Genomic DNA, 26,134 nt, shown 5'->3' with positions numbered 1-26,134 from the left:
AGGAGACTTGCTTTAATTTAATTGAAGTCGCCAGTTTAACATCGGAATTGGACTTAAAATTGATGTGTGATTTCACCATGAGTCATATATTATCCCTAAACAATTTTTTACAAGTTTATGATAAAGTCGAGAAATTTCATTTGAAGAATTTGGAAGAGGTTTTTGTCAATTTCGTCATTGAAAATTACAAAGATGTGGAGAAACAAGACAGCTGGAAAAATATTGACGATGTGCGCGGAAAAAAATTGCTTTTCTTAGTTTGTAAGCACTCCGCTTATGGTAAAGTCTGTGACTGTGACGATTATCAAGACGAGTCCTATTAGGCCTAGTTGTCATTGCCACAACTCTCTGAAATATTTTCTATTTTATTGTTTTTAAATTTTCAGTTCATTCCTTGTAAACATTTTTTTAATAAAACTTTTTAACTAAAAAATACGCTTCAATAATTATATTTTCGTTCAGAGTTTCAACTAGGAGTTAGAATACAACGCGACGCTTGGAGATGTAGCTTCGCAGTGCAGGATAGACATATTTATCCTTGGACTTTTCGAGAAAGCGTTGTCTGCTACGTCGTATGATACCGAGGCGCATGCGCTCATACCGAATCCGCCTAATTCCCTGTCACCGGAAGTTAGGATTATCTCGTTCTCGGATTCGTGGAGAGTAACGGGAAGAAATTCATCTGTCGTCTGCTACAAAGGCCAAAATATGTACTGTACCAGACGACAGACGAATTTCTTCTCCCGAGATAGGCCTAACTTCCTGCGATAGGATTAGGGAATAAGGTGGATTTAGCTATGGAATTTTTTGCTTGGATTGGGACAAATAATTTTTAACCAACAAAAAAACTGACATAATGCACTCACGTGATAGTGCATAATTACGTAACAAAGACATTTTAAGACCTCTATAGGTTTTAAATAGGAAGTGTGTTTGATTTTGGTTTGTTAAAGGAAGTGGGCCGATCCCGGAGGTACTGCAATACCGGGTCAACCCGTGGCGGAGGTGGAGCAAGCCCCGAACTCTCCGCCGCCGTTCAAAAATAAGTTTAATATCTTGGGCCCCAATGGGACCCGTATCAGATATTAAGCTGATAAGAACAGATACTACACTTTGATCTTAGCCAAAAGGCCGAGAAGCGATAACCTACATTTGTATCCTTTTAAGCATATATAAAAATTCTTACCCAAACCCTGTATGGAAGAGGTGTCATATATAATACCACGTGTGTGCTTCACATACCTACGTTAACATTCATAACTTAATGTAAAATATAGACATTTTTTATATATTGTGCTATCGAAAAACGTATTTAAAAATTGACCTTATTTACTAGATAATTAAGAATATAAGAGTTTATTTTTCACGTTTTTCCAATGAAAAATATTGCAAGCCGTGCCATCTATTTTGCCTTCGTTGATAAGATAATCAAATTTGAGCTATTATCTTATCATGTAGTTAAATAAATTTTGATTAAGATAAAAAATTGTAGTATTCTGTTTTTAACAGCTCTTTTAAATTTAAAATTCTAAGACAAATTGCTAAAAATTCTACCAATAGATGGAAGCATTGTTCCATAAAATATGATAAAACATAGAAAAGGCGCAGAAATTCAAACTTACCGAATCTGATATAGTTTACACACATGAAGATTATGTAATGGTATGAATTCATCATGTTTGTAAACTATCTATATTTGATCCATATCATCAGAAGGGGATAATAGAGAAGTATTATTCTAAGGTAGCGGTTTTAAATCTAAAAATTAAGCTAAACATTAAAAAACTTTAGAAATAGCAGTTTTAAAATCTACAAAATCTCTCAACAATGATACTAGAATTGTTTCCGTTAATAAATGCATGCATTTCAACTTTTATAAATGCGTTAACGAAGCTAATTACTAATTAGTCACAATCAAAACTCATAATTATTTAACTTGATATTACAGTGTGTCACCCTTCTTCTATTATCCACTTCTGATATTACGTAACAATCATTTAATTTAATTATATTTGGCCTTATCTACATAGAGGCTTGCCAATTTTGCAGTTAATTGTTTCGTCTTTGGCCCCTTATATTTTAAGTAACTCTAAACATGCATTAAAATTAACAACATTAAAATAAGCACGCGTAATTATTAGTAAAGTACGTTGATTAAACAAGTTTAATTAACATTAACGCGCTTAATAATTTATTTAAACTTAAAAGCTTTAAGCTTACCTTAGAAAGACGCATCCCAAAAGCACCACAACACTAGACTAGAATAACTCTATTTCTAAATATAGGCCAGGCCTAGTAAATACAAGTTGGGAAAACCAAAATATTACCTCTCCGAGTCGGGGAAAAGATTAGTATACGACTCAATATCGAAATACAAGAGCAACATTTTTTCCCTTTGTTTTGTCTAACGAGGCTTAAGTCATTGAATAGTTTTCTCTACATTGTAAAATATATAATCATCCGCTAATCCTAGGTTTCAAATCATTATTTACAAAGAATATATAAGTTCTATGTTAAATTTTATTCTCTGATGCTTACCACTAACCCGATAAAGATTAGCCCTTTCACTGATCTAATGCTACCATGATGCTTTCTTCTATTATAAAATCTATATCTGATTACTTAAACGTGTATTTAACTTTCGGCTCACTCTGAACCGTTAATGTCCCTTCATTACAGACACGATAATCAAAACCCAAAGTTTACTCCACCTCAGGTCTCAATTATTTACTCTTTGGTTTACTAAGCCTATTGCGGATCAAAGTTGATTTACCCGACAGAATCCAGGCCTTAACTTTCTGCTTGAAATAACTAAAACAAGGATTATTCTATATACAGATGTAGTATAGCTTAAGTAATATATAAACAGCCATTTCAAATAATAATATTAAAAAACATCCTTGGAATATCAAAATGAAACAGAGCTTTAAAGCTACAAAAGTACAAAATGCATAGTAATTACGAAAAGGATTTCCACATATTCACTTTATATTATGGAAAAAGTGAATATCAAGGTTCTGTATGATTTCTTAACACATCAAAACAAAGCGAACTACTAACTCGGCGCACTAGTGTGACAACGGACAGACACACACAGACAAAAAAATAGACTGCTTTATAACTCTTTCCGTATTAATTTTGAATTGAGAAAAGAGATTATCTTAAATATAAAAACAAGATTATCTTAAATATTAAAATAAATATAATTAATATTTAATATTTTCTTCGTTAGATATTCGCCTTATTGAACGTTACATCGTTTTAAAAAAGAAAAATTAAACATTCTTGAGAGACTTGACTAATATTGGCGTTTGAAATGAAGCATATGCCGGTTGCTTCGCCTCACTAAAATAGGTAGTATATAAGGGTTTCGAATCGCAGCTATGGATAAGAACAGCGCAATTGCGTGAACCTTTGGTGGAAGCCCCACCTTAGGGAGGCCGGACGTTTCTCGTAACCCTGGCCGATCGCCGCGTATGTCTTAACCTTAACGATGATGATGGAGTAGAAGCCAGGTGTGCAGACTGGTGTCCTTGTGGGATGGACAAAAACAATGACCAGTAGATGGTGGTGTGTAGAAACCAGTGTGTACAGACTGGTGTCCATGTGGGATGGACAAAGACTAGAAGATGGTGGCGATCTCATTAGAAGCCAGGTGTACAGACTGGTGTCCATGTGGGATGGACAAAGACCACAAGAGGGTGGTGATTAGAAGCCAGTGTGTACAGACTGGTGTCCATGTGGGATGGACAAAGAGCAGCAGATGATTGTGATTAGAAGCCAGTATGTACAAACTGGTGTCCATGTGGGATGGACAAAGACCAGAGGCTGGTGATGTTAGACAGGCAATGGAGTAATAGCCTGTAAGTGTAATACAATTTCCGAAACTTCCGGAAATTGAGAACACGTTTGCTCCGATTTGCAAACTGCGAACGCGGTCACGTGGGTGTAACAACAGACAGACAGACAGACAGACACACAGACAGACACACAGACACGTCGAAATTAGAACCTCTCCGTGACATACGTCACTCGGAGAGGTAAAAACATCTCAAAAATACGTAAACAAGCAACCTGTCTCGCACCTGGGCTCAAATTTTCCAAGAAATAGAGAAAGAACTTGACACAATAGGAAGGGGGGGGAATAACTTCAATGGCGCCAGCCCCGCCCAGTAGTTTCTGCCTTTCACAGGTACTCACCTCGGTGCAAAACAGAGCACGTGTTCCTTTAAGCGGAGGAGGAGGGGGAGTGTTGTAAAATAAGTCCTTCTATTTATGACCACCACCAAATTTTCCATCAAAAAAAAAACCCCAAGCCGTACTTTCCCACTGGTCTTCTGTTCCCCGCCTCAACAGAGCATTTTAAAAAAAATTCTTCCCCCTTCGCTAACAAGTACAAGCATAAGTTCATAAGATATGTTCCATCCATAAGTTTGTTAATCTCTGGTAACTTCGAAACTGGAGCTTGTAATTTTGAAGTGATTGAAGTATAGGTCATAGATTCAGGGTAAAGCGACATACGCCTGGTGGTGAGGAGGCGTTGCTGTCAAATTTGGGTAACTTAGTAAGTTCAGACTATAGGACCTAGATGGAACTTGGTCCTGCAAAATTAATTAACCACCTGTACCGAGTGTAGTTAGGACTTCAATTGACTCGCTTAATTCCGTCGTTCTCCTTCTCGAACTAGTTATCTCGAGTACTGTAAGTCCATCTCAGTAGCATTACGAAATACGAACTTGAATAGGTAGTGCCATTCATACTTATGGAACGGAACATATCACTTATAAACTTATGGTACAAGCTACCCTTCCAAGGTTAAAGTTGATGGGCAGGACGGTCCTTATCTTATTTTTAGTTGAAAAAAGAGCGCCTGCTAGGCGACAGTGCTAGTCTTAAACAACCCCGAGCTGCAAAAATTCCCCGAATTGAGAATAATGGGCCTAACCCTACCCATGTTTCAACAATGACCAAAAGAAAGATAACATACCTTTTAGAACCCTCCTGTTAGAACCCATAAACGTTTTAAAGAAAATTCTAAAACTTTCATCCTTTACTTGTAAAACTTATCAGTATTATCTCTAACATAACAACACGAACGGAAAAGTTTTCTTCTAAGGTAACAACAATAAGTAGGCATATGACACTCAAGCGTGACCTTGTGTGTTTACTATTCGATTATAGACCATTCAATTACTAACAAAAGGGAAGCAAACACCATAGGGGCGGGGGGGGGGAGGTCACCTTCTTGGGTTATTTCTCTGGCGCCAACCTTACCATGAAGCATGTGGCCGCTAGAGACAGTGCGAGGCTCCCTAGTCCTACCCGCGTCACGTGTTGCAGGGAGCCCAACTAAAAATTTAAATTCCTTATAGGGAGAGGGCGTTTTTCAGGGAGGGAAAGAACATCCGACGTCATTTTATACCTCTACTTAGGGGAGCGTTTGTAGGCGCGATACTGAAATTCCCCCGTTAGGGGGATGGAATCGAGGTAAGAGATATAAGCCTATGACGTGCCAAGAATGGGTTTGCCCTCTCCCTAACAGAAGCGCCAGTGTGACGTCACCCATGCTGTTTTCCCATAAAGAAAAAACGGTAACTGTCATGGCCGCCCATTGCTAAAGGCAGACTCGTGACGTTAAACCTTGGATATGACGTCACAACTGACAGCACTCTATAGGTTTAGGAAGAATAGTATTTATTTTCTGCGTAATTATAGGATTTTATAGGAGAAATAAGGTGTTTTTATAGGAAAATATAACCTAACTAAAACCAAGTTACCAAAGATGGCGGCCCCGCCCCTCTCCGTTGGCTTTTTTACTTGTTTTTGCAAGTAATTACTGAAATGGTCTATTTTAAATTGCTTTATAGACGCCCCCCAAAGTAAGTATAACGAATTGTTTTGGGAAATAAAAATATACTTTATTTATCAACAGAGTCAATTTTCCCCCAAGCTACTGGTTATCAACAATAAAACCAGTATTAAGACAAAGTATTTAATAATTATATTAGCCTAAATAATAAATTTACGGAGGAATTAAATCGTGGGACTATTCATAATGAATAAACAGTCCTCTTCCTTCTTTATCCAATGAATTATTTTCTTCATGGCATTCGTCGCATCCATTTTGGTTACTAGAGGCTCGAACGCGGCGTATAGTTCAAAACCAGACATATGCTGTAATTAGAAATACTTAAAATGAGTTTCGTGATTTTCCCTATGTCGGGAAAGCGTCACGCCATTTTCCCTATCCCGGTAACAAGTCACGCCATTTTCCCTATCCCGAGAACGCGTCAGGCGATTTTCCCTATGGCGGGAACGCGTCAGGCGATTTTCCCTATCCCGGGAACGCGTCAGGCGGTTTTCCCTATCCCGGGAACGCGTCAGGCGATTTTCCCTATCCAGGAAACGCGTCAGGCGGTTTTCCTCATCCCGGGAACGCGTCAGGCGATTTTCCCTATCCCGGGAACGCGTCAGGCGAATTTCCCAAGCGCGGTAACGCGTCAGGCCATTTTCCCTATGGCGGGAACGCGTCGGGCGATTTTCCCTATCCCGGGAACGCGTCACGCCATTTTCCCTATCCCGGGAACGCGTCACGCCATTTTCCCTATCCCGGTAACGCGTCACGCCATTTTCCCTATCACCGGAAAGCGTCACGCCATTTTCCTTATCCCGGTAACGCGTCACGCCATTTTCCCTATCCCGGGAACGCGTCGGGCGATTTTCCCTATCCCGGGAACGCGTCAGGCGATTTTCCCTATGGCGGGAACGCGTCAGGTAATTTTCCCCTATCCAGGAAACGCGTCAGGCGACTTTCCCAAGCGCAGGGAAGCGTCAGCCGAATTTCCCTATCGCGCGAAAGCGTCACGCCATTTTCCCTATGGCGCGAAAGCGTCAGGCCATTTTCCCTATCCCGGGAACGCGTCACGCCATTTTCCCTATCCTGGGAACGCATCAGGCCATTTTCCCTGTCCCGGTAAGGCGTCACGTCATTTTCCCTATCCCGGGAACGCGTCACGCCATTTTGTCAATCCCAGGAACGCGTCAGGCGATTTTCCCTATCCCGGGAACGCGTCACGCCATTTTCCCTATCCCGGGAACGCATGCGTCTAAAATGTATGGCCTGAGCTGACAACTTAATTCCAATATGGTCACCAAAACCGAAGTAAAAAATGGGAGGGCGTGACGTCACGAGAAAGTTGAAAGAAGCAGACAAATAGAACGATAAACTCACCCATCCCAATAGCGTCTCTTTCTGTCCGCTATACTGCATCATCTTCAACGGTCTCGCGCCATTGTACATACGATGATGCAAATACTGGTACAATCCAAAAAGATGTTTCCATCCACGATCTTCGTGATACGGAATATCACGTTGAGGACTCGTGAATTGGGCGGCAGAACGAGACTTGTAAAGAAAATGCCTCAGCTCCAAAACCCCAACTTCGGAGACATCGTAACCGTTCTTATTCAGAGCTTTGTGAATGTGATCCAAACTCTGATACTTATTCAATCTTTCTATGATTTTCTTGCGACATTCTTGAAGTTGAAAAAACATGTCTCGGTCAACCGTTAATAGAAGAAGACAAACTTTGCACTCTTCGTCCAAGTACGAGATGTGAGCGTGTAGAAAACCGCTGTTTTGAAAATAAATGGCCACGCAATGTTGAAATTATACGATGTCTCCAATAAGAAAGAACAAGGCGAGGGGTCCGTCATTCGAAAAAAAAAAACGTACGGGATTTTTATGGATTTTTACGTATTTTTTTTATTTATATGGATTTGTCAATTTTTTATAAAAATCCAAAATCCAGTAGGATTTAAAAAAAAAACCGTTGTATTTTTGAATTTTTTCATGGAATTTCGTATTTTTTCTCGATATTTTGTATTTTTTTTCGGAATTTTGTATTTTTTTCGGGATTTTGTATTTTTTTTCGGGATTTTGTATTTTTTTCGGGATTTTGTATTTTTTTCGGGATTTTGTATTTTTTTCGGGATTTTGTATTTTTTTTCGGGATTTTGTATTTTTTTCGGGATTTTGTATTTTTTTCGGGATTTTGTATTTTTTTCGGGATTTTGTATTTTTTTCGGGATTTTGTATTTTTTTCGGGATTTTGTATTTTTTTCGGGATTTTGTATTTTTTTTCGGGATTTTGTATTTTTTTCGGGATTTTGTATTTTTTTTCGAGATTTTGTATTTTTTTTTCGGGATTTTGTAATTTTTCGGGGATTTTGTATTTTTTCGGGGATTTTGTATTTTTTTGGGATTTCGTAATTTGTTTTGGGATTTTGTATTTTTAACTGTAATGTTTATCGTCTTCCTGGATTTGTGAATTTGAAAATTTTGAATTTTTTGTGGATTTTCACAAAATTTTGGATTTTTTGTGGATTTTCCCAAAATTTTGGATTTTTTTGTGGATTTTCACAAAATTTTGGATTTTTTTGTGGAGTTTCACAAAATTTTGGATTTTTTTGTGGATTTTCACAAAATTTTGGATTTTTTTGTGGATTTTCACAAAATTTTGGATTTTTTTGTGGAGTTTCACAAAATTTTGGATTTTTTTGTGGATTTTCCCAAAATTTTGGATTTCTAAAAAATTCGAACACATTCCCGGATTTAACATGTTATTTTGGATTTCTAAAAAATTTTCGGTATTTTTGGATTTTTTTCTGGATTTTCGGTGGATTTTTGGATTTTTTACATAATTTTATATATTTTTAAACTTTTGAAAGATCTTCGGATTTTTCAAAAAATACAAAATCCTTTTTGTATTATTTTCACTGGAATTTTGGATTTGTTTTTGGATTTTTCCCCGAGTGTACGGGATTTTTTGGCAATGACGGACCCCTCGGAACAAGGACTTGTGTACGGCGAAGTACGAAACGAATTAAGTATTATCACCTTGAATCAAATTTGGGCAAACAGATCGGGGTCCATGACTCAGCGGCTTTAAAAGACTCGGACGAGTTGACTAGATTGATAATTAAATGCAAATCCGCGGCGTGAATTGAGTATTTTTTCATCCTCACTAATGTTACAAGTTGATTCTCAGCAACCATGATACTAAACACCAGATTCTGAAGTAAAAAAAGGTCATATAACCGCGTGACCTTTGAAGACCTTGATCATTGACCAATTAGCCTTATTCCTGATCAGCGCCACCTACCCATAGCGGCGACTTTGAGAACTACTGTAAATGGCAAGCCAATCAGATGCCGCTAAAATCTGGTGACGTCACTGACGGGCACTCTCGGGGTCTTACCAAAAATGACGTCACCAGATTTTAGCGACATCGGACTGGCTTGCCGCTTACAGTAGTTCTCAAAGTCGCCGCTATGGGTAGGTGGCGCTGATCAGGAATAAGGCTAATTCAAATCACCTTAACTTTAGAGCACTGTTGCGCCATAGCTTGACCAATATTCTCCCTAATCGAACTCTCTAACGGTAAACACCGTACAGCTCCGAGCAAAAAACTAGGGTCAGTATCCATAGTATCGACCAGCGAATCTATAAACTTCTCAGATCCACCGAGAAGTTTACGAAGATCATAATTACGGCGTTGTTCGAAGATTCGGATTAACTGAGTCAATGTTAAAACTGACAATATTTGATTGTAGACATAAGTGAGCTGTTTAATGAATTGGTTCAGTTCATATGTTCATTCATCGCAAGAAGGTGATTTGTTCCGAATCCTACTGAACTTACTTGAATGACTAATTGAGGAACCGAAGCTTGGGTGCACGAAACAGCAACGAGTATAAGAGGCATTCTAACGAGAAAAACGAACTTGTGGGATCCAGCTCGAATGGAACGTATTGAATCACCTTCTCCTTGCACAAACGAAACTATAGCTTGCATTACACCCATTACCGTAACTAGCTTGTCTTCCGAGCCATGTCTGCGAGTAATTCGATCTCATACATCATTTGTATGTTGTACATGATAATAAAACTAATAAAAAACACTGCCCACCCATACCTAGTGTAAATTGGTTTCCCAGCCTCGCTAAGAACAAAGACATGTTTTTCTTTCTCTCTCCACTCCGGACTATTATAGTCCTCTTCGGGGCCATCGTCAATATCAAGGTTATCCACGGATAGGTCATCGGAACATGTACCATCCTTTAAAACCCAATTATGGTGGAATTTATAAAGGTCGTACGCAACGCAATTTAGTACAGGCGAAGGCATGGCGTCGTGCGCGAAAGATAAACGTTTGCGCACGACACCCTGCCTTTGCCTGTACTAAATTGCGTTGCGTACGACCTTTATGAATTCCACCTTAAGCACGACGCCCTGCCTTTGCCTGCACTAAATTGCGTTGCGTCCGACGTTTATGAATTTTTTAAGGTGGAATTCATAAACGTTGGACGCAACGCAATTTAGTACAGGCGAAGGCATGGCGTCGTGCGCGAAAGACAAACGTTTGCGCACGACGCCCTGCCTTTGCCTGTACTAAATTGCGTTGCGTCTGACGTTTATGAATTCCACCTTACATAAACGTCGGACGCAACGCAATTTAGTACAGGCGAAGGCATGGCGTCGTGCGCAAACTTCCGCCTTTTGCACACGACGCCCTGCCTTTGTCTGTACTAAATTGCGTTGCATACAACCTTTATGAATTCCACCATAAATCCGCAATCAACGCTGCAATACGTGGATAAATATCGCGACTTACCTCTTTAGTACTTGTATCACTATCAATTCCCACTATGGCTTCTGCTTCTGCTTCGGCCTTCGCTAACTCACCAGCGGCAGCCTTTTCAATTTCTTCAATGTTACTTTGTCGTCGATGTAAGTCAGCCAAACTAAACTCAGAGTCCGAAGGGTCATCTTCTTCCTCGTAAGATTCCGCTGCCACTATAATAGTACCTTTCGAACATCCTGGTTCAAAATCTTTCGGAATTTCTATTTCGGTTTCGTCACCATCACCATCCTGAATGTTATTTGATTTTCCAATATTTATTCTTTTCGACGGTGTTGAAGTACGAGAAATATCTTCTCGGGCATCCATTTTGGGAATTAGTTAAATTAAATTAAAACAATATTACTTAAAACATTCTTAAATAAATTTGCTAATTAATAATGCCGAAAAATTCCGATCGCGTCGGCAATGGTCCCTGAGAACTGAAGCAGACGACGCTGCAGTAGATTTTTGACAGGGATGCCAGATTGAAAACTTTCAACCCGCCAAAATCAAATTGGAAACAAGCCCAAAAAAACGCCAATCGGTGTTTCGAAAAGAAGCCCAAAAACTGACTATCCAGCTCAAAAACAAGCCAAAAATTTTATCGTGAAAATTTGAAATTAGTTTTTTAGAAATTTTAATGTAAATTCTATACTGACAGCATTTTTAAAACGCAAAACAAAATGAAATCATTTTATTTAGTTTGACAGCACCATTTGTCAGTTTTTTGGGCATTCTAATGATCTTTCCCTATTGACTTTATTTTAAGTACAGAAAGCCAAAGAAAAACCCCGACAAGCCCAATTTCCAGCCAACAGCCAACCCTTTTATTTCAAGCCAATATTTTTGAGAAGAAGCCCAATTGGCGGCTTTCCAGCCCAATATGGCACCCTGATTTTTGAGCTTGTAGCCTGTCTACTCCTATACTATCTTTTCATGTCACTCAACAGCACGTAAAATATATGTGCGGAGGGATATTAAATAATTAAGCCGGTAGACCAGAAAGTAGTTATGGACAAATAAAAATCGATTATTGCTGCCGTGCTTGCTAATCGGCCTCGGGCATCGGGGGCAGTTCATTTGCCAAGGCTTAAAAACTGTCAATTTGTATTGTAAATTCGACTCAGAGGAGGCGTTTTCATAATTTTTCACTGAAATTAATCGAAATTAATTATTGACGCGTAATTTAAAATAAACTTTAATCATGGAAGAAGCGAAAGTCAAATTGGATAAGGTAATTTATTTCACTTAAACTTAATTACAGTGATTTGAATAATAATAAGTACTTAACAGGAACTCTACAATTTGTCATTGTTGAAAGAAACAATGCAAAAGAGCAATCAACTCGCGAATGGAATGGGTGGTATCCTAACCTCCTTCGAAGACCGCCTTGCAAAATTAGAAAAAACAATCCTACCAGTTTATCATGAGACTGAAAACCTACAACGTCGCCAAGAGAGTACATAATACGGCCCCTAAATGTTCAGCTTCTTTGCAAGCTTTGAAGGGACGTTTGCGGAAATAAATATATTATAATTAGATCCCTTCCAAGCTTGCAAACCGGCAGAAAATTATAAAAAAAACATTTAAATTCAACAGATATTGAGGGCACACTTAAAAACTTGGATTATGTCATTCAGTATTTCTCAATCCCAAAAAGAGTTGAACCCATAATTAGAGACGGGTATAAGAAATTAATTAAGTTAATTAACCCATAATTAATTTTAATTACATTGGGGGTTGAAAATTCCAGTTTAAATGACAATTTGGATATTTTCTTGAAAAGCATGGATGATTTAAGCAATGCAAAAGAGTTCTTTACAAAAAATCGATCTAATAGTGATGAATTAGAAGAAATTGTAAGAGATTTTTAGCAGAAAGCGATTCAATTTGAATCAATTCAATTCAGTTCTAATCGCAATCTTCGCAGACTTCGCTATTCAAAGCGGGTGGCAATGCATTACAAAGAGAATTTCGAGCTCTACTTTCGCGATCTAGTAAAGCGGTTCCCCCGATTGTGCTTCTAGATTTAGTTAACTCTGACGATGGTATAGTTAAATAGTTAGTTTCTGAAAAACTATCAGAAACTAAAAATATTAAATATTTATCTTAGAAATTGTTCAAGAGGAAGATAAAATGGTCCTTGAGCAATTGCCTGGTAATCTTTCTTTAGTTGGGTCTGAAATAATCCATAACCATAAAATTTATTTTATGGTTACGGATTATTAAACGAAAAGTTCAGGTTATATAACATTATAGCTTAGGCTTAAAAGAACGGCTGCTTTTTCTAAATATAAAAGGAAAAATATTAAAAGAAATAAATTATTCATTATTACAGAGTAATTAGTATTTAATTAGTCTTAAAAAAGGGGACTAGTGCGCCGCCATTGCTTTAATGTCGTCTGCTAACCTCTAACCGCTATGAGATTGGTTGAATTCTCACAGGCGGAGAGAGGCAAGCAGGGTGGGAAATAAGGATTTTTTTAAACTGGACATCGGGCCAGTGACCCCTCTGGCCTGGAATAAATAAACTGGTCCATGACCACTGACCAGGATGCGTCGTCTGCTAAATTGTAGAAGTGGATAATTAAAATATATTAGCTAATGTCTGGACTCTGGAAACCCTTGAATTTTCTTAGTGGTCCTGTGGACCACTGACCCCCCTCCGATTTAATTTTTAAACTGGTCCAGGCAATTTTTAAACTGGTCATTTGCCCTGTGCCACCGCCTTATTTCCCACGCTGGAGGCAAGGGTAAGATAGGGCATAGCCCACTCGATCACGCACGTGAGACGTTCGAGTTAGCAGCCGCCCTTGTAATGTGATGTGATGTTACCTGAACTTTTCCGTTAAAAATCAGAGTAACGTTACATTTAATAAAACATTTTATCGCGGTAAACAGAAAAGGTTTTGAGAGAATTAACACAAATCGCTAATTGGTTACGTCAAAATCGTAACGAAAATGAGGATTATACTAACATTTATTCGGCAATCCGTGCCGCGACTTTCCAAAAGTCGATTCAAGGTTTAAAAGAACACCAAAAATCTAGCAGTGGAAATAGTACCACAATGGCAATACATAATTCACCTATGCTGGTATATAAAACCAACCATAAGTTTATACGATATGTTCCATAAGTTCCTTCCATGGATAAAGAATGCAATGCGCGTGAGGAAATTTGTTTTCACGCTATAGGATCGGCAACTTCCTATCTCGAACGACAGAATATTCTGTATATACTCTGTTACAACGTCGATTGTCAGCACGCGCAAAGCTAAGTATCTATGCAACGTAGCTTTGTACGTGCTGTCAAGAGACAAAAAACTTCAGGATCTTCAGGATTTAAAATATCCGCGAGTTTTTTCGCTCGAGTGCACGGACCTCTGGGCCTTAGTTTCAAATACGTGTGAAATTGCATACATTCTACTACACGCATTTGAAACTAAGGTCTAGAAGTCCGTGCACTCGAGCTAAAAAACTCGCGGATATTTTAAATCCTGAAGATCCTGAAGTTTTTTGTCTCTTGACAGCACGTACAAAGCTACGTTAAATATAGACTTAGCTTTACACGTGCTGACAACCGATGTTGTCACAGAGTATATACAGAATAAGCTGTCGTTCGAGATAGGGAGTTGCCTTTCCTGTAGAGTGAAAACAAATTTCCTCACGCGCATCCTTCATCCATGTTCCTACTTCATACACTTCATGACAACGGACAAGCACCAGTCCAGTTTGTAACCAGTGACAAACTTATGCAGAACATATCGTATGAACTTTGTCGTAAATCAGTGGAACTTTTAATTCCAACGAAAATACTTAAACAATTAATAGGGTCGTAAAAATTTGGGGCGCGATACACCATCGAAGAAAGCTTCGAAGAAAATACAACAAGCATTAATGAAAAAAGCAACAGCCGCCATTATGAAATACTCGCCAAATGTCGAGGCGTCTGCTTTTGGTCACAAACTGCAAAATGCATTAATGGTCGACCCGAAAGACGAAATTACTGACCAAGAAATTGAAGCGTTCTTAACTTGCGTCACGGCTTTACACAAATTAATGCAGGTCTTTATTAGTACTGGCAGGAATAGATTTAATTTTAGCAGGGGTAAATAACGAAAGGAGTTAGAGACGCTAGCTTCCGTAGTGTAGAATACAGTGGGACCTTGAAACGTCATAGAATTTGTAACTAACGTAGTGCCATCTTTGGAACAGTATTGTAAATAAGACCAGAACCTTAAAAGTTTTGCCTTAAAATCTCGCACCGCAAGGTATTCTGGGTAAAGTAAAATGGCGGGTGTCGATGTTGTGAAGTCGTCTCATAAATCAACCCAATATAATTAGTATATTCAATCGCGAGAAAACAGCGATTTAAAGAAGAAAAATTAGTCAACAATTTGCAATTTGAAGCCGGGGAAATCCTCACAATGTGTTCAAACTTGTCTTGCCGTAAGTGCGCGGTTACAGAGTTGGCCCAGTGAGCCAAGGCTTAGTGATTTTTCCGAGTCAGTGCCAGTGGGAACTGTGGGATCAGGATCTACGACTGTATCTGTTACTAAAGAAATTAAAACAACTAAAACTGTATTGAAGGATGCAAAAACGACATTTAATTCCATTTCATTATCGAATAAGGAATTTACCAACTTTAAAGTTGCATGTTTCTAATTCAAGTGCACCTTAATGAATAAACTTTACTCTAAGCCTAATTATCACTCAGTCGTAAGCAGACGAACACTAGCAGACAAACATTAGCAGACGAACACTAGCAGACAAACATTAGCAGACGAACACTAGCAGACAGTAGAAAATCGATATCCCAGCATGACTTTCGAAACTTTGCTGCCACGCTATTGGTTGGAAAATATCATACTTATTTTGAATTATAGACGGCGTGACCGAGGCGTTTTCTCTTTTCTGTGTCTACGTTTGAAAGTCCCACTGTATTCTACAGTACGGAAGCTAGCGTCTCTAACTCCTTTCGTTATTTACCCCTGATTTTAGAAGTAGGAATGGAGAACGGAGTAATGTGGGCGCGCGTCAAAATCCCGGACGGACCCCCTTTCCACGGGACTGGGTGGTATGAAAGAAGAGGCGGGTCATAGCGACAGAGGTAAAAAGGAATTACGTCATTATTTTTCGCCGTCCCCGTCAGCAACGTCATCAAAACGTTTATGTGAGCCAATAAGATAATTTAAGCTGTTCGTTACGTATTGGAGGGAGGGGCTCTATACTGGGCTATGAGTCGGACTGAAGTAAATACTAACCGTTCTCCATTCCTGCTTCTAAAATTAAATCAATCCCTGGTACTGGTTAATTAACATTGCTACCGCTACGGGGTTTGACCTTGCATATCTGTTGCCTTTTTTAAAAGAGTGAGCAGCAATTGATGCAAGATATAATACCGGAAGAGCAACAAGTTGCAATATTCGAACGAGTAATTCAACCTGGGGTTGATAGCGTCGTTAGCGAAGGCGATGTTTTAATATCACGTGTCAAAAAATGCGTGGCTAAACACGATTTTTCCGTAGCTTTAACCCTTTTCCCAATTTTGAGACATTTATCCGCCATGAAAACCGAATTTGAGTTGTTATTGGATGTAAGAATTAATTCTTCTTACGATTTAATTTCTTTCGAATTGAAGTTAATTGGTTTATTAATGTTTGAAGGGGGAAAACTCGCCAACGAGATCGAAATTGCGTGGATTGTTAGTAACAACGCAAATTACTGTTAGTGAAACGAGATTTTTGAGGAGGGGGAATATTGGGAATTTAGGTTGAAGTTTATCGTCTATTTCAGATGAATAAAGCTTTAGAAGAATTCATTGAGAATATTAAAAATGATCAAGAAACAAAAATGCCAAAAGATGGTACCGTTCACGAATTGACAAGCAATGTTAGTAATCTTCAGGGGGGTTCATACAAACTTGGAAAACCCAGGGAAATAAGTAGGCTCATAACTTTGGTTCTATTAGAGATACGGGTATGCCCTTTGAGTATGTTATGGTCCCATTTGTCTCCTTTCCAATGATACTAAAAACTTGGGGTTACAGTAAACAGGTGCCGAGTAATTAAGGAAAATGTTAGTTAACAGTCCCTCCATAGGATGCTCCGTATATTTGTTTCATTACACGCAACGTCGGAGGCTTATAACTCTGGTTCTATTAGAGATACGGCGATGTCCTAAGAGTATGTTATAGTCCCATTTGTCCCCTTTTCAACGATACTAAATACTTGGGGTTACAGCAAACAGGGACCGAGTAATTAAGCAAAATGTTCGTTAACATTCCCTCAATAGGATACTTATGTATTTGTTTAAATACACGGAACCTCGGAGGCTCGTAACTCTGGTTCTATTAGAGATACGGGGATGTCCTTTGAGTATGTTATAGTCCTATTTGTCCCCTTTAAAACGATACTAAATACTTGAGATTACAGTAAACAGAGACCGAGTAATTAAGCAAAACGTTCGTTAACATTCCCTCCATAGGATACTCCATATATATGGGAAAACTATGGGTTTTCCAAAAGATGTATGAACCCTAACATTTTTTAAAACTTAAAAAGGCACAAGATTTGTAATTGAACAAATGAAAAATGCAATCCTCAGGTTATGATTCTGTTAGAGCAATTGCAAGACTTTGTCGATATGGCCGGTGTAGTTTTATGCATTACCGACGCGTCAACAATGAAAGCTGGCAAAAATAATCAAGATTTGGGCCGATATTCTTTGTCGCAATACATTAGTACGTAAAGAAACACATAACATTCGATTCGCTCCGATGTTGAAACACATTTCTTCGTCTTTAGCTCGTGTTTTAGCAGCATTAGGTCTTGCACTTCAAAACAAGAGCGAAATATACAACGACCCATTTTTGAAAGCAATATTTCGTCTCAATAACTTAACCTACATCTTGAAATCATTGCAACGGTATAATTGCACTGCATTTGCATTTAATTTAATTTAAGCAATTAAATTTACGGTCTTCAATATAGGTCTTCATTATTGAATATTGTATCAGAATACAATCCTGATTTAGATACTCACTACAATGACGAAATTCGTGAGCAAAAAAGGGTCTATTCTCAAAGGTATACATTAATTCCGGCGAATAACTTAAGTTAATTATAATTAACTTAATTTAAATAATAATTAGTTGGAGTCGGGTACTTCATTATATTATGGAAGTCGATAAGCCTTTGTCTCAACAACGTACGGCCTCGACTAACTCTTTGCCTCAAAATTCTTCTATGAAGGTTTTACTATTTAATTAAATCCTTAATTTAATCTAATTTTAATTACTTACTCTTTGCGATCTCGGATAATTTTATAGCTGAAGGATAAGGAGAAACAGAACATAAAAGACAGGTTTACGGTAAGTAAAGCAATTGTGCGCATATTTAATTGGTAATTTAATTTAATTTTAAGTTCTAATTAAGAGTTTAACTGATAAAATTAAAGATTAAATTAGGGCAGTTAAGTATTTTTCTTTCAGTTTTCGCTTAATCGTAAAGAAAAAACGATTAAAGATAGGTTTACCGTAAGTTTAATTCAATTGGTTACCATTTTTCCAAATGGTTTTCCAAATGATTTGGAATTTGGCCTGATTCATAATAATTTTAATAACCATCGAAAACTGACTTGGTTTTGATTAAATCATGATTAAATGATAATGTCCTACCATCTCACCCCCTTGCATATTAATTAAAGGACCACTTACCATTACCGGTATTACCACAGTATTAATTCAAAGCTAGAGATATGAACTAACTGAAAAACTTTGGCATTAACGGTTGCGTTTTCGCAGTTGAACACTAAATCCCCATAAAGTAATATAAGTAATAACATTTCGCAGGGTTTCAATAAAGAAATGGAGGAAGTTTATCGCATACAAAAAAGTTACGCGATACCTTCAGTTGAATTGCGTGAAAGTCTGAAACGGGATAACAAGGCTTATATTATGCCGAAATATCGAATCTTCTATGAAAAGTAATAATTAAATATTACTTCCTAATTTTCCCATGATTAAATTACGTCATAATAATTATTACTTAAGATACTTGAACACTGCATTCACAAAAAACCCCGGGAAGTATTTGAAATACACACCTGAACAAGTTGAAGCCCTTATCGATAAATTTTTCGATGCCGCTGCCTAATTTAAATTTAATTACTTTTAAACACATTAATATTAATTTCTGTATTTATAATTAATTAATTATTAACCAACCACTTAGTAAAATAAAGTTGTTATATTTATTTCAAATTGAAAAATATTCTTTGTTTTTTTTCGGTTGTGGGGAGGGACTAGCAAGAGCAGAAACGATGTCATGTGTATGGTCAAAAGGGGAGGAGTCATCGAAACTTTCGTTTATTGTCTCATTAACTTGCTAGGTTTCATTTCCTACGTTTTTTGTCATCTTTCCTGTCCTTATGATACTCTAAAAGCTTCCGTATTTCATTTTTAACGGCAGCGTATGACATTTTTGAGGGGCTGATATTTACATCAGGTTTACTGATGTTAATATTAACCATATAGGGATCAGCAGTTACTGATCGCTTACTGATAACGAGTTTATCATTTTGCGATGGCGGTTTCTTATTTTGGAAACTGTCCGAGAGTCTTTTCGCAACTGGAATGTCTAAGTTGTTGTTCTTAACGCGTTCATGATGAGGTAGTTCTACGTCATTGTTGTTATTATCAATCTGTTTAACATTAACGGTATCGCGAGCTGAATTTCGACTCAGGGAAGCGGAATTAACAATAGGTTGAACATTATTAGGTTCTGCGTTCATATTGTGAATGTATTTGTCCTTTTCAGGGTTGTTGTACTTAGTTTCCACGTTTTTTAACGGTTTCGGTTGAATATGGTTAATTTCAACCGAATTTTCTTTACGTATTTCAGTGTTTCTGGGATTAGGTACAACGTTACGCGTCTCGGTATTTAAATTAGGGTTAAGTTTCGGTTTCGGAATAGAATTAATCCGGGAATTAACTGCGTTTTGATTATCAACATTCTTTGCGCTCGTTTGTTGAATTTTTAAAGTATTATCGTTAAAATTTGAAGGATTGTTAATTATGGGTTTGGGGTCGTTTAAGAGGTTTGTATTTTCATATTTATTATTAGTTAGTTTCGGTTGTTTCAAATCGCCATTTATCGGAGATTGTGGTTGGAAGTTAGCTACAGGGTTGGGGACTATAGGACCTACGCGCTCTTTGGGGTTGGGGACTATTGGGACTCCGCGCGCTTCTGGGTTGGGGACTATAGGGACTCCGCGCGCTTCTGGGTTGGGGACTATAGGGACTCCGCGCGCTTCGAGGTTGGGGACTATGGGAACTCCGCGCGATTCTGGGTTGGGGACTATAGGGACTCCGCGCGCTTCTGGGTTGGGGACTATAGGGACTCCGCGCGCTTCTGGGTTGGGGACTATAGGGACTCCGCGCTCGTCGGGTTTGGGAACCAAAGGTTTTTTGGCGTTTTGCTTATTAAACTCACTTGATTCCGTTGGTTTAGCAACCTCGTCATCTTTATGATGACTTTCTTTATGCTCTTTAAGCTCAAGTAAAAGTTTACGTTGTTCTTCTAAAAGTTTTTTCTGTTCGCGTTGTTGAGCTTCTATTTTACGTAATAGTTCGTCTTGCTTCTGGGAAGCTTCTTCGGCTTTCTTTTCAGCGATTTCAGCTTTACGTTCGGCTTCCATAGCCTTTTTTTCAGCCTTTTTCTCAATTTGTTCGACTAAGTTCGGCGATAGTCGAGCGCTTTTGAGTTCCTTATCTTCTTTTTTCAAGGCATCCGGATCTATATCATTATTGTTTGCGTTTGAGGCGACAATTACGCTGTCTTTCGATTCTTTTAGTTTAGGTTTAGGACTTGGGGATGGGTGTTCTTTAATTTTAGGTGGTTCCGGAGATGGTGGAAGGATTTCTTTTGGTTTTTCTTCAACTTTTATTGTTGGTAGCTGAAGAGAAACAAATTAAGTACTAAACATGTAGGCCTATGCGAAATTATCAATGATAAATACTGTATGAAACCTTACGGGAACTGGTTTATCTTTGACAACAACTTCTTCTGGTTCTTGAGGAATGGGAGGCTCTTGCCGTTTTTCAGCCTCTTTTAAAGCTATATTAACAATCCCAAAATAAATGTCGTTACATTTGATTGTTAAACCACAGCAAAGGTTCATAAGATATGTTCCGTTCCATAAGTTTGTTAATCTCTGGTAACTTAGAAACTGTAGCTTGTAATTTTGAAGTGATTGAAGTAGGGAGGTCATAGATTCAGGGTAAAGCGACATACGCCTGGTGAGTCGGGTGGCGCTGCTGTCAAATTTGGGTAACTTAGTAAGTTCAGACTAAATAGGACCTAGATGGAATTAACTTGGTCCTGCAAAATTAATTAACCACAGGCACCGAGTGTAGTTAGGACTTCAATTGACTCGCTTAATTCCGTCGTTCTCCTTCTCGAACTAGTTATCTCGAGTACTGTAAGTCCATCTCTCAGTAGCATTACGAACTTGTATAGGTAGTGTCATTCATACTTATGGAACGGAACATATCACTTATAAACTTATGCTATATATATTCCATACTTTCTTTCTCTTTCACTCCTTTATCTTTAATAATCTCATCTTTAACATCTAATTTTAAAAGATCTGGGGGTATTTTTAATTCCGTTGCTAAAATTAATGGCCGATTAATTAACTTCCGGTTAGATTAAAAACAATTAAAAGAAAGAAAAACCTACGTTTCACCGGTATTTGACTCTCAATTTTATTTATGATTTTTTCCTCTGCAATTTTGGGAATTGCGGATAAAATTGGTGCCATGTTCACGGGAGTTTCCACAGTATTATGTGCGGATTCGTTTAATGTTGAATAAGAACACGCGATCAAAATAAATGCTCCAACACATAACACAAACTTAAAATGAAGAAATTGGTCAATTCGTTTTCAAGTAGATGACTTTTGTCAAATATTACTTTGGCTAATAGCCGTTCATTCGTGTTCTTATTTGTCATGCGTATAAAAACCATTGCAGGTAAAATAAACGATATGATGGCGCCAATGGTTGAACCAAGTAACCCTAATACAAATTCAATATTTGGAACCATAATGGCGGTTCCAATCGTTACTGCCACAAGCAGGAATGTTAAAAGACGGAAACGGTGATCTGGGATTAAATTTCCCGCCATGTCGTGAACGCTCACACCCTATTTTTGTTAAAGATTTTCCGTTCGTTTAATTGTATTTTTATTATTATTCTTAAAGGTTAAAGTTCAGGTAACATAACTGATTACACCTTAATTAAAAGAACGGCTGCTTTTTTCTAAATATAAAAGGAATTAAATATTAAAAGAAAGAAATAAACGATATCTTATTACAATATGATAATTAGTACATTTAATTAGAATTAAAAATAATCAAGGATTACTGCCTCGTCATCCGCAATTGATTTAGTGCAGGCGTCTGCTACCCAGAACCTACCTTACTCTTACCCCTCTCTCTCAGCCTGTGAGAATTCAACCAATCAAGTAAGGGTAAGAGGTTCGGGCTAGCAGACGCCACTAAAGCAATAGCTCGCTAGTACTGCGGTCTGCGCCGTCATTGCTTTAGTGGCGTCTGCTAGAACGAACCATGACCTTACCCCTTACCTCTCTCAGCCTGTGAGAATTCAACCAATCCCGTATGGGTAAGAGGTTCAGGCTAGCAGACGCCTGCACTAAAGCAATGGTGGATGGCGAGGCAGTAATCTTTGATTGTTTTTAATTCTAATTAAATGTACTAATTATCATATTGTAATAAGAGATCACTTTTATTTAAATTTTAATATTTAATTCCTTTTATATTTAGAAAAAGCAGCCGTTCCGTTCTTTTAATTAAGGTATAATCAGTTATGTAACCTGAACTTAATTTTACTTCAAGTTAACTCAATATTTAACGTACTGGTTTAAATAAAAGTGAATGTAGACTAGATCGGCATGGAAATAAACACAATGGGAAACTGACTACGATCGTTAAAACGAAACATAATTTGATTAATTTCGTTAAGTCAGTCCCGGGTAATTTGACTAGAATATTGCCTGATATCTGCTCATTATAAAAAGCAGCGTAGCCAAATAATCCAACCTAAAAAGTATACATATATATATATTTCGTCTGAGCGTTAGGTGAATTATTAATTTGTGTGACGTAATGTAAAGTTTTACTGTTGTATAAAAGACAGAGCATAAGTTAACGGCACTGCTAACAACAGAATCCATTCTTTTTAAATTCGGATCGTTATGTGTATCAAATATTTCGAAAAGTTGTCTAAAAACATTATCATAGGGTAAATCAATTTGTATAATTGTATCCAGGTTTTAACATGGATAAAGAATGCAATGCGCGTGCGGAAATTTGTTTTCACTCTACAGGATAGGCAACTCCCTATCTCGGTATATACTCTGTAACAACATCGGTTGTCAGCACGTGTAAAGCTACGTCTCTATGTAACGTAGCTTTGTACGTGCTGTCAAGAGACAAAGAACTTCAGGATTTAAAATATCCGCGAGTTTTTTAGCTCGAGTGTACGGACCTCTAGGCTTTAGTTTCAAATACGTGTAGAAGGCTGTATATAATTTCACACGTATTTGAAACTAGCTGTTACCCGCGGCGTCGCTCGCGTGTAATAAGAACTTCCATCAAAATGATACACGGAATGGGTAGATTTTACTGACGACTAATAATTTTGTAGCACCCTAGGAGCGAAGGCACTCGGCGTTGCCCGTCAGCCCGTCGGGATGCATTTTTTTATTACTTTTCACGCGGACATTACTCCATAAAGAAGGGTTTTAAATTTTTGGCCGCCATTTAAAAAGATGGCAACAATTCGAACCCAAAAGACCATTCAGCCCGTCTATAGGTTAAAGGAAACCAGTGTACTAAATATTTGTGAAATCGGTTGAAACGCGCGGACTTTGTTGCATAGAGAAGATTTTTTACATTTCTGGGCGCCATTTTTAAGATGGCGGCGGATTGGAAAAATCTTTCTTAGTACGCGCCTACTACTCATCAGTAACGTTCCTGCAAATTTTCAGCCTTCTAGGGCAAGCGGTTTGGGCTGGGCGTTGATTATCAGTCAGTCAATCAGTCAGTCAGGCAGGACTTCGATTTATATAGATATAGACTAAGGCCTAGAGGTCCGTGCACTCGAGCTAAAAACTCGCGGATATTTTAAATCCTGAAGATCCTGAAGTTTTTTCGTCTCTTGACAGCACGTACAAAGCTACGTTACATAGAGACTTAGCTTTACACGTGCTGACAACCGATGTTGTAACAGCTAGAGTATATACAGAATAAGCTGTCGTTCGCGATAGGGAGTTGCCTATCCTGTAGATTGAAAACAAATCAAAATTTCCTCACGCGAATTGCATTCTTTATCCATGGTTTTAACGCGAAAATCTTAATCTTACGTTTGGCAAGACAGGGCCATTGCGAATATTGGTAGGCATGATAGCAACCCCGATGGTTGCCACCAATTCATTTCATAAAATAGCTTTTCGTATGATAAGTTTGGTAACGCTTCTATTAATATCTGTACCAACAATTATGCAATTTAACGTAAATCTTCATTCTAAGTTCTTATATGTATTACAATCGTACCTTAAATACCAGAAACACGTAAAAAATAACTGAAAGTGTGCTACAGCTTGTTAAACTTTCAACTCGTTTTAATAGACCAAGTGGTAAACCAACGAAAAACCCCAAAATCAGTAAAACTTCAACCCTTAGTCTTGAAGTATTCTAAAAACAGCGAAGCAAGTAGTCTTATTACAAAGACATTTTTTTTGGATTAAAACCTGAACTATACCTCTAAGAAAAATATATCTGCAACTAATGGTGGCCCCAAATCGCCAACAACAACAAAAAATGCAATGCAAGCTCCCAAAAGGAAACCAATAATGCTAAATTACGTTCGTTGCCGTTATTAGAATTTTGTGTAATTTATTAAGGCAATTCTTTAAAACAAATTTACCCCAACTCAACAGCAAATTTTCCCATAGTCCCGAACGTATGGAATGCTTAAATAAAACCCCATACTGTTAGAATTATACACTGTAGACTTAATTAATAGGCCTATATGCAACTGCTAACCTAGGAACTCAAAATTTCTTCGTCTACCCATTATTGCTGCTTTTAATAAAAGGTGGCAAGTTGCTTTCGTTAAACAACCGCTTGCTAATATTAGTAGAATACTTAATAGTATTCCACACTAAAAATATGTTAGTATTAAATGATTTAATGCATAATTAGAAACGTGTTTTCAAAAACATACCTTGTAAAAACAATATGGCATTGCTAAAATGCTTACACCAATTATACTATTACCCAAATTTATAACACTTCGAAAACTACCTTCGGTATTCATTTTAGCTTGCAGTTTTACAAAATTTTACTTTAACAATATTAATACACGAAGCTGATTGATAAATGATCATGAAATGTACACGTAGTGACGTGCGTACTGCGTAGTGCTGTCTGTTAACGTTTGTTTCCGACACTAAGCCTTGGCTTGAAATCACTCAATAAATATTTTCGCTTATTTTACGTTGCAGTTAATGACATTCGAACATCTTTTTTTTCAGCTAATACATTTTTATGTTAATTAATTAACTAAATAAATCTGCATAAACAATAATAAGAGAAAAACCGAAGATTAACGAGCAACTCACGAGTGACAACTGTCACGGAATGTCACTCAAAATGCATGCGTCGTCTGCTAACAGTAACAAGGGAAAGAAGGTGCTGAATGAGGGTTGGAAATAAGGTGGATTTTGTTAATGGTCCTCTCCAAGATAGAAAACCCAACCCCATCCTCTTTGTCCAAAACATGCCTTTTAGAAAGTATTAGATTATACAAGATTTTAGCATATTGTCTAGCCCATAATTAATTAGTTTTACCTCAAGAAACCATGGAACGCTTTCGCGCACATGTCGGGGAAACTAACCTTAGTATTATTGTCCATTGTCATTACCAGAAGTCCATTAAAGCCTAGGCTAATTTAATGGACTTCTGGAGGGAAGACTCGCATCTCTCGCGATTGAACCATTTTAGGTGGAATTTCTGATAGCATTCTGACGTGTATTGCAACCCGATTATTCTTACAGGACACCCTCTTTATGGGGCAGCTAAACCTATATCATCTTCTTTCTTCATTACTATTTTTATTTTACTAATTTTCTAATTAAGAACAGGAATAATTAGGCCAAAAACAAAGAAAGATTTTGGAATATATATATATTTTCATTTCAGAACTTTTATTTGATCTAGATCAACGTAAAACTGGGTCCCCTGTAAAATGAATTAACTTTCATAGGAATTAGTTTAATTATTATGATTTCAGGTTTCGACCTATTAGACAAACATGTTTATAGGGTGGTTTTTCCAGCTATAGGACTCCATAAACTCCAGTA

At 37.7% G+C, this 26,134-nt stretch overlaps 3 protein-coding genes and 1 non-coding gene across 5 annotated transcripts; 1 reads left to right on the top strand and 3 right to left on the bottom strand.

Annotated features, from left to right (window-relative positions):
- Positions 1-951: 951 nt before the first annotated feature.
- Positions 952-1,143, bottom strand: LOC149618437 (U2 spliceosomal RNA). The gene has a single exon (XR_016375639.1). It is a non-coding gene; the product is annotated as a U2 spliceosomal RNA (small nuclear RNA).
- Positions 1,144-5,893: 4,750 nt separating this feature from the next.
- Positions 5,894-11,102, bottom strand: Mon1 (vacuolar fusion protein MON1 homolog). The gene is made up of 7 exons (XM_089854965.1): positions 10,676-11,102; positions 9,977-10,119; positions 9,704-9,896; positions 9,378-9,626; positions 8,900-9,075; positions 7,232-7,634; positions 5,894-6,174 (listed from the first exon to the last, which is right to left on the bottom strand). Exons 1-7 carry the CDS (start codon positions 11,009-11,011, stop codon positions 6,034-6,036), a joined length of 1,641 nt encoding a protein of 546 aa, XP_089711091.1. The 5' UTR covers positions 11,012-11,102; the 3' UTR covers positions 5,894-6,033.
- Positions 11,103-11,765: 663 nt separating this feature from the next.
- On the top strand, positions 11,766-18,955 carry Exo70 (exocyst complex component 7). Its single transcript, XM_089854956.1, has 18 exons — positions 11,766-11,918; positions 11,978-12,143; positions 12,284-12,368; positions 12,438-12,543; positions 12,615-12,732; positions 12,798-12,842; positions 13,586-13,779; positions 14,516-14,749; positions 16,056-16,280; positions 16,351-16,410; positions 16,481-16,576; positions 17,291-17,426; positions 17,491-17,611; positions 17,677-17,772; positions 17,838-17,937; positions 18,015-18,056; positions 18,537-18,670; positions 18,738-18,955. The coding sequence occupies exons 1-18, from the start codon at positions 11,889-11,891 to the stop codon at positions 18,838-18,840; spliced, it is 2,091 nt and encodes a 696-aa protein (XP_089711082.1). The 5' UTR covers positions 11,766-11,888; the 3' UTR covers positions 18,841-18,955.
- LOC149618434 (uncharacterized) lies at positions 18,919-25,657 on the bottom strand. 2 transcript variants are annotated; one of them, XM_089854935.1, is made up of 13 exons: positions 24,996-25,657; positions 24,815-24,932; positions 24,696-24,741; positions 24,531-24,624; positions 24,323-24,463; positions 24,133-24,254; positions 22,888-22,990; positions 22,625-22,807; positions 21,661-21,891; positions 21,427-21,601; positions 21,272-21,334; positions 20,720-20,802; positions 18,919-20,641 (listed from the first exon to the last, which is right to left on the bottom strand). In XM_089854935.1, exons 1-13 carry the CDS (start codon positions 25,086-25,088, stop codon positions 19,079-19,081), a joined length of 3,015 nt encoding a protein of 1,004 aa, XP_089711061.1. In that variant the 5' UTR covers positions 25,089-25,657; the 3' UTR covers positions 18,919-19,078. The 2 variants fall into 2 exon arrangements, with proteins under 2 accessions (XP_089711061.1, XP_089711060.1); XM_089854934.1 differs by having other exon boundaries at positions 21,272-21,358; positions 24,996-25,653.
- Between the last annotated feature and the right edge of the window lie 477 nt (positions 25,658-26,134).

The sequence above is a fragment of the Phalangium opilio genome, unplaced genomic scaffold, assembly GCF_054372755.1.
Source record: "Phalangium opilio isolate 3A_F unplaced genomic scaffold, DU_Popi_V2 ptg000209l_1, whole genome shotgun sequence".
NCBI lineage: Eukaryota > Metazoa > Arthropoda > Arachnida > Opiliones > Phalangiidae > Phalangium > Phalangium opilio.
The sequence above is the reverse complement of the archived record's forward strand: the minus strand, read 5'-3'. Positions and strand labels throughout refer to the sequence as shown.

Bases quoted from the DNA above. Each gene is read 5' to 3' on its own strand.
- Mon1 (XM_089854965.1), bottom strand. From the start codon at position 11,011: ATGGATGCCCGAGAAGATATTTCTCGTACTTCAACACCGTCGAAAAGA. The intron at 9,076-9,377 runs GTGATTTGAATT...TTTTTACTTCAG, and splicing joins AACAGTGCTCTAAAGTTAAG to AATCTGGTGTTTAGTATCAT. The intron at 7,635-8,899 runs GTGATAATACTT...TTTTCAAAACAG, and splicing joins TTGCCCAAATTTGATTCAAG to CGGTTTTCTACACGCTCACA.
- Exo70 (XM_089854956.1), top strand. From the start codon at position 11,889: ATGGAAGAAGCGAAAGTCAAATTGGATAAG. The intron at 12,144-12,283 runs GTACATAATACG...TAAATTCAACAG, and splicing joins CCTACAACGTCGCCAAGAGA to ATATTGAGGGCACACTTAAA. The intron at 16,411-16,480 runs GTTAGTGAAACG...CGTCTATTTCAG, and splicing joins TAGTAACAACGCAAATTACT to ATGAATAAAGCTTTAGAAGA.
- LOC149618434 (XM_089854934.1), bottom strand. From the start codon at position 25,088: ATGAATACCGAAGGTAGTTTTCGAAGTGTTATAAATTTGGGTAATAGT. The intron at 24,933-24,995 runs GTATGTTTTTGA...ACATATTTTTAG, and splicing joins TGCCATATTGTTTTTACAAG to TGTGGAATACTATTAAGTAT. The intron at 22,991-24,132 runs GTAAGATTAAGA...TAATGTTTTTAG, and splicing joins ATGGCCCTGTCTTGCCAAAC to ACAACTTTTCGAAATATTTG.